At 39.2% G+C, this 13,090-nt stretch overlaps 1 protein-coding gene across 2 annotated transcripts in view; it reads left to right on the forward strand.

Moving 5' to 3' along the window:
• The window catches only part of SLC66A2 (solute carrier family 66 member 2), a 79,210-nt gene that overhangs the window by 38,007 nt on the left and 28,113 nt on the right, over positions 1-13,090 (forward strand). For both annotated transcript variants that reach the window (XM_081323487.1, XM_081323488.1), the window contains one exon: positions 7,198-7,414. In XM_081323487.1, coding sequence (XP_081179613.1) covers positions 7,198-7,414 — 217 coding nt within the window. The remainder of the gene's footprint in view (positions 1-7,197; positions 7,415-13,090) is intronic.

Below are 13,090 nucleotides of genomic sequence, written 5' to 3' on the forward strand. Positions count from 1 at the left end.
TCAACAGACTCTGATGGTATCTGGGTGGTTATTGAATGCAAAAACTGAAACTTGTACTTATAAAAAATAAATAGTAATAGCACTTAGACTTATGTACCACTTCATAGTGCTTTACCGCACACTCTCTAAGCAATTTACAGAGTCAGCATATTGACCCCAACAATCTGGGTCTTCATTTTACCAACCACAGAAGAATGGAAGGCTGAGTCAACCTTGAGCTGGTCAGGACTGAACTCCAGGCAGTGGGCAGAGTTAGCCTGCAATATTACATTCTAACCACTGCACCACCATTGCTCTTAATGTAGTGGTGTTATTCTACCTTGTTACCCACTTCCTCATTGATTTGGGGAGGAGGGGTGGGTGGGCTATGTTTTAAGAATCTTTGTAAATTGGTCATGATTTCAAGCTTAAAAAACAACAACCCCAAAGAGCAGGGCATTTATTCAGGACCTAGGAAGTGACTTTTATCAGTATTCCTACATCTAATATCAGATATATTTTTGTAGCTTTTATGCAGAATACAGTAGTCACTAAAGCTAAGGAATTCCCAGGATGTACCTTCCTTTTTTTCTTAGCTCCAAGGACTGCTTCATTGCAGAGAATTTAGACCTGTAGCAATTTGTATTTTCCAAAATAGTACAAGAGTCCCATGAAATATTTAAGCCCTGATCTATTTAGAAGCAAGAACTCAATATGCAAATGACTACCGGAAATCATGAAAACCCACAGTAGTGCTTACTTGTACACTTACATGGGTGTGGTTATGCTCAGTGACAATATTGTAAAGGTTTCTGTAATATTTTTGTTTGCTTCTGAGCATTAGAATCATTTACTCAGGTTATTGGGTCTTATAAGGTTTAAGAAAATTAGAAACAAAGGTAAGAACTAAAACACCATGGTCTATTTTCTAGGAAATTGCAATTGTAGGTGGTTTTTGTGTGTGTGGAAGATAGACATTGTTAATATTTAAAATAAATACATGTCAGAGGAAGAATTGCTGAAGCAGCAGTAGAATGAAGAAAAGTTTATTTTTTCTTCTCATTAAGCTTACTTTTTTTTACTGTTTTCTATTGTTTGCTATCAAATCAATAAAGCCTATGTGTGCAAAATCTTCTGGATTATTTTTCTTTACTCATTAGAAGTAAATAGTTGCAAATGCATAACTCTAAATTACTTTTAGTGCCCTGCAATTTTTCAGAACTGGTATATTTGATTTTAAAGAATTTGAATTTGGTTAAACATTTAACATCACATTGGGTGAGGATGTTGCACTTTTGGCATTAGTTTGTGTTATTAGTGAGGCTTGTTCTCACCTACCACCTTTTAAAATATAATTTTCCTAGATATTTCTAGCTATTTTTCCATTGGCAATGAGTAAACATGATCCCTAACACTGTCATCAGATTAAAAATTATTTGATGGTATCGACTGTTTTCTTTTTCTTAATTCTCCAGCTTTTATAGAAACAGGACAAGCAGTCCTGCTGTGAAGAGTGCTGAACTTGTTGACATCAATATGCTCGCACAAGGCAGAACATAATTCACAGAATAAGCCACAGGAGTTCAATTTTTTAAATTATCTGATAAAATGGGAAGGATTCTGCATGGAGAGGTCTTTTTTTCCCCAAGCTAAACTGTGAACATTTATTTTTCTGTTTTCATATCGAACCACACTGTAAGGTTAAGATAATCACCTTTTATCACTTGGGCTAGGGCTGGGAGAGCCAGATTTAAATGCACACTCAATCATGAAGTTTTCTGAGATTGGAGCAATAATTATCCTCAAAAGGTTATTATGAGGATTAAATAAAGCTGAGAATTATGTAGAGGCAAGCTGATGCCTGCAGATGCCAACTAAACATCATACTCCATTTATCTTCAAGTTTGTAAAATGTTCCTTTGCTTTTTTTAAAGGAAGTCTGGCATCTTATAAAATAGCAGTGTCTTGAAATATCTTTATTTTTAGTTATTATTTTCAGATAACTTCAGAGGCCTATTTTTTGGGGACATCTGTATGAAGCCCAGAGGAATTTGTAGAAATGACAATACTGATTGATTTGGTGTCATCAAGCTCCATGTTTATTTATTTATTTTATTTATTTATTCAATTTATATACCGCCCTTCTCCCGTAGGACTCAGGGCGGTTCACAAGGTTTTTTAAAAAAACAATACAAGAATTACAAAACTTAAAATCAATTAAAAAGATTATATAGACCTTGCAATAAACCCCAGTTAAAAAACAGTTAAAATCCCAATTAATATGCTCAGACCAGGCCAGAGAGCTCAAAGAGCCAGGTCTTCAGGTCCCGGCGGAATGAGCGAAGGTCAGGGGCAGTCCTAAGCTCTACAGGCAGCTGATTGCAAAGGGCAGGCGCACCCACAGAGAAGGCCCTCCCCCTGGGTATTGTCCGCCGGTTGACTCTTGGCAATCATTGCTAGATTTTGTTCAGGATTTTCTGTTCTCCAAGCTGGTCCTTCCGATCTTCCAATGCGGTACCTATCACTGCTGTAATTGAATCCATCCACCTTACATCTGGTCATCCTCTATTTCTTTCTGCCTTTCCCAGCATTGTAATTTTTTCAGAGAAGTAGTTCTTCGCATGATATGAAAACAATATTAATAGGGCAGAATTCTGCTTTTAGCAGGTTAGTTTGAAAGTTAAAAGTTTCTTTAAAATTAAGTGAAGGGGGCAGGGAATCTCTGAGATGTCGATGTTGTGGTTGTGTGGCCATTATGTTTGGGAATATTACACTGCTGTGATATTGCCAAACATGACAGTTAATTTTGAAAATTACAGAAGGAATTGCAGAGGAACATACCGTATAGTGGACTGAGTTGGCACTTTGCTATTTCTGTAGAAAGTATGCATATAAGATAGATTTTGTTTTGTTTTTTAAATTGTTGGAAGATGATTGAAAAAAATGTTTCCTGCAAATTAAATAAAGCTTAGAAGCAGTGGAGAACATGTCTGTTTACTTCAGCATTAAGAGGATAACAAATATCCCAAAATTAGACTTTCAGATTTATATTGTTTTTAATTGAAATATTTTTATGATTGTTTTTAAAGCTCGTTGATTTTATTGTTATTTCTAGCCACAGTTTTATTCCTTCATTCCTTTGTTAACAGAAACATGTTCCTCCATGAGGATGAGATATATAAAAATAAAATGCTAATCATGTAAATCTGTCAAAAACGTTGAATATGTCTTTGCTGTAGTACTGCTACATTTGATTATCTTGTGATCCCTTCTCCAATTTGGTAATGAATTCCCTCCACACACAGGCTTGAACACTGCCATTTGGACAGATAACTAAAGCCTGATAAAATTACCTTTTCTGCTGTAGAAATGGGAACACATACATAATCTTTACTCAACCAATTGATCATTCCATGGGTGTATCTAGCTTAATACTAAATTCTTTTTAAATAAGAGCTGAAAAAGATGAAAACCAGAGCAGCTGCATTAGACTTAGATCATTAGTGACAGTAAATAAATAGTGCAGATTGTTCATGGTTAAGCTCTTGGGTAACATTATATCTTTTCCTAATCTCTACTTTAAAATCTCATATCAATATTTGATGTAAAAAGCTAATTTATAAAAAGGTTTAAAATTTTGTTTAATGTAAGATATCATGCAGGGCTTTAGTTTTACGAGGGGGAAATGGTCACTGAAAATTTCTTACCTGACAAAACTATCTAAATTTACTGTTAGGAAAGATGTCATAATTTCTAACTTAATTTTTTCTTCAGATTTCCATTCCTTCTGTTTTCATTTTAAAATGACAGTTACACTTGCTAATTGTAGAACGGTGAGAGAAAATATTTTTTCAGAAAGAAACCACATTTGAACATCTTTCAGATGGATATTACCCATTCCCAACTGAGTGATCCTATGTCTCTTAAAGACAAAAAACGTAACAGAGTCTGTTTTATGGCTTTCAAACAAAAAATAAAGGCCCATCTTATTTATATATGAATAATATATTAATTCTGAGCTGTGAAAATTCAAACAGTCCTTAAGGATTTTGTGTGGGGGAGGGGGATAATCTAGAACAGGGATGTCAAACTCGCAACGTCACGTGACGTGTTGCGACATATCATTACTTTTGTTCCATTGCTGGCAATGGGGCAAGTGTGGTTTCAGCATGATACCCCTGATCTAGAAAAAAGATTTCCTGTATCCCAATTTGATGTCCTTGACTTTTCTACTAATCTCTTAGCGCTTAAAATCTTCAGTGGGGTAGATGTAACAAAATTTCAGTTTTATCATAGGAGTCCTAATTTAACCCTATCTAGCTTAATTTAATCACATTTTATGGCTTAGATTTAAATGGAAAAGTTAGACTCTGATAAAGTAATTGAATTTTGCTTCCTCGTTGCCATTTAAAAATATCAGAAGAAATAATCCTTATTCCTATCTTGAAATATCAACTTTGTTGTGGTGTGTGTGTGTGTGTGTGTGTGTGTGTGTGTGTGTGTGTGTGAGAGAGAGAGAGAGAGAGAGAGAGAGAGAGAGAGAGAGACTTCTCATACATTTTAGATAGACAGACAGATTTAATTTCTGCAGTTACCTGAAGAAACTGTTATTCCCAGTTGAATGAACTAGATTACTAAATGGTGAAGACTGTTCCCTTAATCTGAACTTCATACCATGGAGATAATACATATTTAAATTAAGGTTCCCCTTATTTTCTAAAGGAGTCCTATTTGAATAAGCAAATCCTTTTAATGAAAGGTGTGGTAAATTGAAAAAACGATTCTATAAACTGAAAAACGATTCTATACATATTCATCCTCTTGCCATTTATCTCTGGGAGACTGGATTCATCATCTCTTCTGTCTGAATAAGAAACAAAGAGCAGTGTTAATCATTGATTAAATGTAGTGTTTGGGGGATAGGATTTCAGTGTCTCCTGTTCTCTTTAAAAATATGTAATGCTTGGTCTTCATCTTCATTAGAATAAATTCCTTTTGGGGGAAGCACAAGTACAGGACTATTTTGTGCCAGTTCAATACTGCTCTCATACATTATTGACAGAATTAAGCTGATCCTCCCTCAGATCTATCAGGCTCGGTTTTATCTTGCGAACACACTGGAGTATGGCTTATTGCTCTCAGCTAACAGTTGTGGACCAGTCTATTATGGAGTGAGGCTTTCATTATAGCTGAAATACAATTAATCTCGGCTAGGCAGTGCTTATAGAGAAGGGATAATAAATGATTTCTATTTTTAATGTTCTCAGAGAATTGTTTTATGTCCCAGTTATTTTGGTGGGAGATAGAATTTGCAATAAAGTAAAGCTTTCCTATCTGTATCTGGCAAATAAGTTGGCTCGCCATGGTGAAGAATGTTTTTTTTATTACTGCAGCAGAGGCAAGCAAGAGAATGTCAGGATTGCTATTTTAAAAAGTCACACAATTTTGCTGCCTTCTGATAAGGCTGCTTCAGCCTCAGATTCTTTCGTTTTCCCTCTGTTCTGGTTAAGACAAAAGCAGGAAGCAGGTCAGCTTCCTTGACCTTGCCTTTCCCTTTCAACCACTTAACTTCATTTGCAACATCAGAAAACGGTGAATTGTGGTTTACCTTGGGGCTCAAAGAAGTCAGGCTTATCTAGATAGGTTGTCATCATCCCAAATGCCTAAACGTTACTTTGACTGCATAGATACATCCATGTTTTTCCTTGGCCACCATGTGGATTCAATTTATCTTACATTCTCTGTGATTATTTTTTTTAACAAACAAGGCTGGGATTTGCTTGGGGTCTCCCATTCAAATTCCAACCAGGTCCATCTCTATTTAGTTTTCCTAGGAATCGGGAAGGACTGTTAGATGCAGCTACCTGCTTTGATTCCAGGAGATTTAGAAGAAAGAAGTATATCTATCTATCTATCTATCTATCTATCTATCTATCTATCTATCTATCTATCTATCTATCTATCTATCTATCTATCTATCTATCTATCTATCTATCTATCTATCTATCATCACAAGGCCCTAGAAAAGCAATGTTTTCAACACATTTTTGCTTTTCCTTTACCTAGAGAATCAACCCTTGTTGCAGTGAATTATACCAAACCTTCAATGCCTAAGACTTCAATGCTCCCATCATTCTCGACTGATAATTTAATGGCTGAAGAAAGTGTGAGGCCTCCCATCACTGGGAGCGAGGATCTCCCATTTAATTGATAGATATTAGGTGGCTCAGTGGGTTAGGACGCTGAGCTTGTCGATCAGAAGGTCGGCAGTTTGGCGGGTCGAATCCCGAGTGCCACGTAGCAGAGTGAGCGCCTGTTACTCGTCCCAGCTTCTGCCAACCTAGCAGTTCAAAAGCACGTAAAAATGCAAGTAGAAAAATAGGGACCTCTACGGTGGGAAGGTAACAGCGTTCCGTGCGCCTTTAGCATCTAGTCATGCCGGCCACATGACCACGGAGACGTCCTTGGACAAGCACTGGCTCTTCGGCTTTGAAACGGAGATGAGCACCGGCCCCTAGAGTCAGAAACAACTAGCACGCATGTGCGGGGGAACCTTTACCTTTACCTTTTAGTTTGTACAGTGACCCAAGTCCCAGTACCAGAAAAGGGATGAATATTCTCAGGACAGGGTGAATATATTTTTCTTTTTCATCTAGACAAAATAATCAATAGGGAAGATAGTGGGTTCTTAGCTTGAATCAACCCTGAGAATCCTGTGAAAATCTTTTGAAGGAAGTTGTGTGCTTTGATGCACAACTATAGCCATTTAACATTACTTCTGAATCTATTTTCTTGTTGTTTATTGTTCTCTGAATGGATGGCTTTGGATTCTTATAAAACTTGACTTTTGTGAGACAACCATAGTTGGGAGGACAAATGTTGTCTATTTCCCTCCCTCCACAACTTCAGACTTCGCACAAATGATATTCCTGATCATGGTTTATATAATTGCTTGCACTACAATATTTCACAAAGGCAATTTTCAGTTTGAGTTGCATTAGACATTTATTTTTCCACATCATCTCTTCCCTATTGTTATAACCTTATGATTTATCAGTGATCTGATTGTATAAGTTACCGCCTCAGTTTATTTAATGACGGTTTCCTTAAACTTCCCAAGTAATCCTGTCTTCCTCTCATTTTTGGAAGTGCAAGTGGCATTGAATTGGCAAAGCAGTCCATTTTGATTTTCATTTATTTGTAAACATTGTTTTTCAGATTTTGACTTGAACTCTTTCTGGCACTGGAACAAGTTTGCAGATTATGTGCAGTGCGTTCTGGCTTTCACTGGGGTAACAGGATGCATCACTTACCTTTCCCTTGACTCCAGTATCTTTGTTGAAACCCTGGGTTTCCTTGCTGTTTTCATTGAAGCCATGGTGGGTATCCCGCAGCTCTACCGTAATTATCAGAATAGGTCAACTGAAGGAATGAGGTAAGATTGTATGCTTGTGCCATAATTTCTGCATTCTTGAAATGTGGTTGTTTTCTTTGCATGTGACAGCCCCAGAATTTCTTCAATTAAAAACAGCAACATAAAAATACCATATATGCTTATAAACCCCTCTGCTGCTAAGCAAACCGTCAAATTCGTAGCCTAGATACCCTGAAAATTGTGATCTGCAGATAAGATGACCCTCAAAATTTTCCTCTTTTTATTTTTTATAACTAAATTAGTCATGGGTCATGCACTTTTTGTGGTATTTTGGTTCAGAATTCAAGGGTCAGCTTAACCCCTGGGTTGGTTCATTTGCAAGTATTTTTGGATACTTTAAAAAAGCATTACTATATACTTGCAGATAAACCCATTCATAGATAAAGCAATTCCAATTTCCAATTGCTATAATTTGGAACCTAAAATCCTTGTCTTATCCACAAGTATATATGGTATGTCCATAATTCTGCCTTAGCTCTAATACTGTGGGAATATTGGCGGTAGAAAATTGTAAAAAGCTCCTTTTGCAAAACAAAAATTGCAAGACTGAAATTGGGAGGCAAGGAAGATTCAGAAAAATGTAATATTAGAACTGTGTGTGTGTGTGTGTGTGTGTGTGTCTATGTGTGTGTGTGTCGGTGTAATTATATGTAGCATATACAACCTTGAAAAAAATTCCCAAACTAGGAAATATACTGTCTTGTTTGTTCTACAAACTTGAATGTAATGATGCATCACAATCTCCTGAGCTTTCCCCTCCCCGCCTTCATTTTAAAATAAGCACTGTTTGATTATTGGCTTATACTCTAGGCTGGGAAATCCATATATAGACTGATTGACACATTATAAAAATTATGACTTTGCGCTGAACATTTTGAAAAGCCACTTCAGATTTCATGTGAATGCACTAATTCTCTGTTGTTCATTTAATTATGCCAAGTAGTTTCAGAGAGGGCTGTATTTATCCAAGTTCCAAAGCACCTCTGAATAACGTTCAAAGTATAGGTAGCCTTAATATGCTAACAAATATTATCATTAGGTTGGTTGAATACATTTTACCCTTGTTGTTGTTTGGTCGCTAAGTCGTACCATGACCCCATGGACCATAGCATTCCAGGTTCTCCTCTACCCTTTTATGCCCTAGATTTAGCATATACAGATAGTCATTGACTTATGCCCGTAATGGAGCTTGCCTTTAATGAATTCACCATAGCTAGTGATCTGTCTTTCCACAGAGATACTTCTGCTCTTGGTGTCATAAAATGCTGGTAAATTTGATTTGATTTGATTTGATTAAATTTATATGTTGCCCTTCTCCCTGAGGACTCAGGGCGGCTCACAACAATAAAAATTAAAAAACATAGAGTAATTTTTTTAAAAAAGAATTAAACAATAAGTGCAAAATTACGAGACAATTTAACCCGGTAAAAAGCCTAATTAAAAACCGTAGTCAGTCCAGGCCTGCTTGTTGGAACAACCAGGTCTTCAAGTCACGGCGGAAGGACCGAAGGTCAAGGGCCGTCTGCAGCTCCGGGGGCAGTTCATTCCAGAAAATTCCGTTTTCAAAGTCAAGTTGCAATTTAGTACAATCTTCTACTTGACTGCATGTCCTGCTTCTTATGGCCATTGCCCTTGATATGCTGGCTATGCATAGCTTTCTTACAACTGGTAGCTTCTAAAAAAGCCAACGACCTATGTCTCTATTTCAACTTTCTGAGGTGTTTTTTTTTTTGAGGCTGTAATGTGTGTTACCCGTGTATGCACAGAAGTGCTGTATAATTGTCTGCTGCGAACAGAACTGTATTCACTTCTAAGAAGAATTTCATTGAAAGCGCTCCCTTTTTTTCAGGGTCTCATTTGGAACTAGGTTTTTTGGGGGGGGCCATTTCGATTTTTTCCAATTGGAGAAAAACTTTTGAAGTGTTGCTCTGGGGCTCAGCTCTCTTTCCTCCCTCGTGGATGGATGCCTGAGGCATTCTATGAATTTGGCAGAGCTCTTAGCTCTGAGTGAGCTGCACAATTTCTTTCTGAACGCTTGTTTTTAATCTACTTAGCAACTGGGAGCAGTAAAGTCTTTTGCTGTCAGCCCTCAGTCTTCACTGTGTTGATGCCAGACCTGCTTGCCCTCTGCAATCCTATCTTAATTACAGTATGCCTTTCATGAATTCTGGTTCTTTGTTACCTTATGCTTTCTCTTTCTTAATGATATATTGGGAACTGAATTAATGCAAATTTTTTTCCTCCAGATCTGCTGTTATTTAAAAGAAAGATAGGGTTCTGCCTGTCCTAGCTTGTTTTTTTTAAAAAATAGCAACGCAATAAAAGGTAAAGGTAAAGGTTCACCCGCACATGCGTGCTAGTTGTTTCCGACTCTAGGGGCCGGTGCTCATCTCCATTTCAAAGCCGAAGAGCCAGCGCTTGTCCGAGGATGTCTCCGTGGTCATGTGGCCGGCATGACTAGACGCCAAAGGCGCACGGAACGCTGTTTACCTTCCCACCGAAGTGGTCCCTATTTTTCTACTTGCATTTTTTACATGCTTTCGAACTGCTAGGTTGGCAGAAGCTGGGACAAGTAACAGGCGCTCACTCTGTTACGCGGCACTCTGGATTTGACCCACCAAACTGCCGACCTTCTGATCGACAATAAAGTAGGGTTCATTTAATCCTGGTGGTATCTGTTTCCTGACTTGGCTACCTTAAAGGGTTGACTTCTGTGGACTACAACCGTTCTTGTTACTTTCATCAGTTCAGGACAACACCACAATGTATGTTGACGAGTTAGACCAGGGGTGTCAAACAACGTCACATGACGTGTTATTGCGACTTTTTTTCCATTGTTGGCAATGGGGTGGGCGCAGTTTCGCCATGATGCATGCAGCCTGCGGGCCAGCAGTTTGACACCCCTGTTGGGACTTTCTCTCCACCTCACCTACCTTACAGGATTATCCTGTTAATAGCATTCTTAAAGAGTTTAGAAAAGAATATTCCCAAATGCTAGGAATTTGATAAAAGGATAACAGGGATTTTTTTTGGAAAAAAATACAATTAGTGATTGACTATAGCAAGAATTTAAACCATAAGAGCTTGGAATTTTGCTGAGAATTTTCCACCATATGTTAATTCCCTTTTTCACAGCTGCCAAAGAATATATGACACTTACGATAGGAGCATACATTTGTGATATGTGTTACAAACAGTAATGGCATGGCCGTTGTTTTCTATGGTATAAATCAAAGAAGCTAGGTAGGTCAACTCAAATATAACATCTTTAAAATAATTCATACTTTTTTTCTGAAGATATGTTAAGCAAAACAGGTTTTGCTATATACTGATAATAAACTGTGGCCATTCAACTCTTTGGCTACCAAATGCTCAATGTCTCAAAATGACACATTAGCAACATCAAAGAAATAATTACTTAAGTTCTTTCTGGTGAAGATTCTAGTATGTCAGCCATCATTTCTTACTATAAAAGAACATTTAATTTAAATGAGAGTTAAATTCTGAATTAATGAGGTCTATAGCATCTGATTTGTAGAATCTGGAAATAAGTATGTCATTTCAGACTTCTTTGATGTTAACATTAGAGCTGTTCAACCCTTTGGATTCAAAGGCAAAAAGTTTCTTTGGACTACCTTGGGGGGAACACAGTAAATAAACATTGTACTCTTGTCCAGGATTGTGTAGCTGCTGTAGTTCTCATATTGTGACAGTCAGCATTTAAACTCCATTTCTGGCAAGGCTGAATGTCTCCTCTAACTTTACTTCCCCTTTCCTGCGTTTTCTGTAACCAATATATGCTCATCAGCTTCCACAATTTTGACTATGTGCTTTGAACCAGCGTTTTGCCTTTTCTGCCATCAACCTTTTCATCACCTTCATGCTTATTCGGTAAATCCCATGCTTTCAATATTGGCCTCTGTCATCTAAGGTAAAGGTTCCCCCGCACATGCGTGCTAGTCGTTTCCAACTCTAGGGGCCGGTGCTCATCTCCGTTTCAAAGCCGAAGAGCCAGCGCTTGTCTGAGGACGTCTCCGTGGTCATGTGGCCGGCATGACTAGACGCCAAAGGCGCATGGAGCACTGTTACCTTCCCACCATAGTGGTCCCTATTTTTCTACTTTGCATTTTTACGTGCTTTCGAACTGCTATGTTGGCAGAAGCTGGGACGAGTAACACGCTCACTCTGTTATGCGGCACTTGGGATTCAACCCGCCAAATTGCCGACCATCTGATCGACAAGTTCAGCATCCTAACCCACTGAGCCACCGCGTCCCTTTCTCTGTCATCTACCTGTCCTTATTTTATAGCCTCTCTACAGCTCCCTTGACTACCAACTTGACCTGAATGGCTTTGGTCAGTATGGCTGCAACTATTTCTTTCTTCTGACTTTTTAATTAGGGTAACACCAGGTTGCCTCAAATGAGAACCTGGTGAGCCAAATCATTGTCAGCCCAGGAGCATTTGGAAAGCATTTGGAATAAGAGTTCTTTTTTTGAGCATTAAAATGCAGCACCTCAAGCAATTATTTGTTGAGGCTATGGATAATTGGCTGTCGGTGTGGAATCCGGCAAATTTCTCTATAAAAGCAATTCTGATACGGGATTTGATTCAGCAAATAAATGTAGGCATACAGAATAAACTTTATCCTTGCAAGGTGAGACAGTGTGTTAAAACTTCACATACTGCCAGTAAACTGATTTACTTTTTTAAATATTTAAAAATAATGCTTGCACAAGCACAGAAGGAAAATTAGCAGTTGCGGGGTTGGGAGTGGGAGGCACCGTTTTACGGTGGTTCTCCTCCTACCTCTCGGGCCGTTCGCAGATGGTGTTGACAGGAGGGCAGAGATCAACCCCTAGGCCCCTTAATTGTGGGGTGCCTCAGGGGTCGGTGCTCTCGCCCCTCCTGTTCAACATCTATATGAAGCCTCTGGGTGAGATCATCCGTGGTTTTGGGGTGAGGTATCATCAATATGCCGATGATACCCAGCTCTTTATCTCCACCCCGAACCAAGCCAGTGATGCCCTCGACGTGATGTCCCGTTGCCTGGAAGCGGTACGGATTTGGATGGGGAAGAACAGGCTCCAGCTCAACCCGGCCAAGACTGAGTGGCTTTACGTACCGGCATCTCGACTTGTCCAAGAGGTTCCATCTTTGGTTATGGGAGGAGAGGTGTTGCCTCCCGTTGATAGGGCACGCAATTTAGCCGTCCTCCTGGACTCACGACTCAGTTTTGAAGATCATATTGGAGTCGTGGCCAGGGGGGCATTTGCCCAGGTTCACCTGGTGCGCCAGTTGCGCCCCTATCTGGACCGAGATGCCCTACGTACGGTCACTCATGCACTCGTTACCTCTCGGATAGATTACTGCAATGCTCTCTACATGGGGCTGCCCTTGAAGACCACCCGGAGGCCTCAGCTGGTGCAGAATGCAGCCGCGCGGGTAGTGATGGGAGCATCCCGATACTCCCATATTACACCCCACCTGCGTGAGCTGCATTGGCTACCAGTTGTCTTCCGGGCGAGATTTAAGGTGCTGGTACTTACCTTTAAAGCCCTACATGGCTTAGGCCCGGGATACTTGCAGGACCGTCTGCTAACGGGGACGACTTCCCATTGCCCAGTGCGCTCACACAGAGAGGGCCTCCTCAGGGTGCCGTCAGCCAGACAATGTC

This window comes from Vipera berus (assembly GCF_964194415.1).
Source record: "Vipera berus genome assembly, chromosome: 3".
Taxonomy (NCBI): Eukaryota; Metazoa; Chordata; class Lepidosauria; order Squamata; family Viperidae; genus Vipera; species Vipera berus.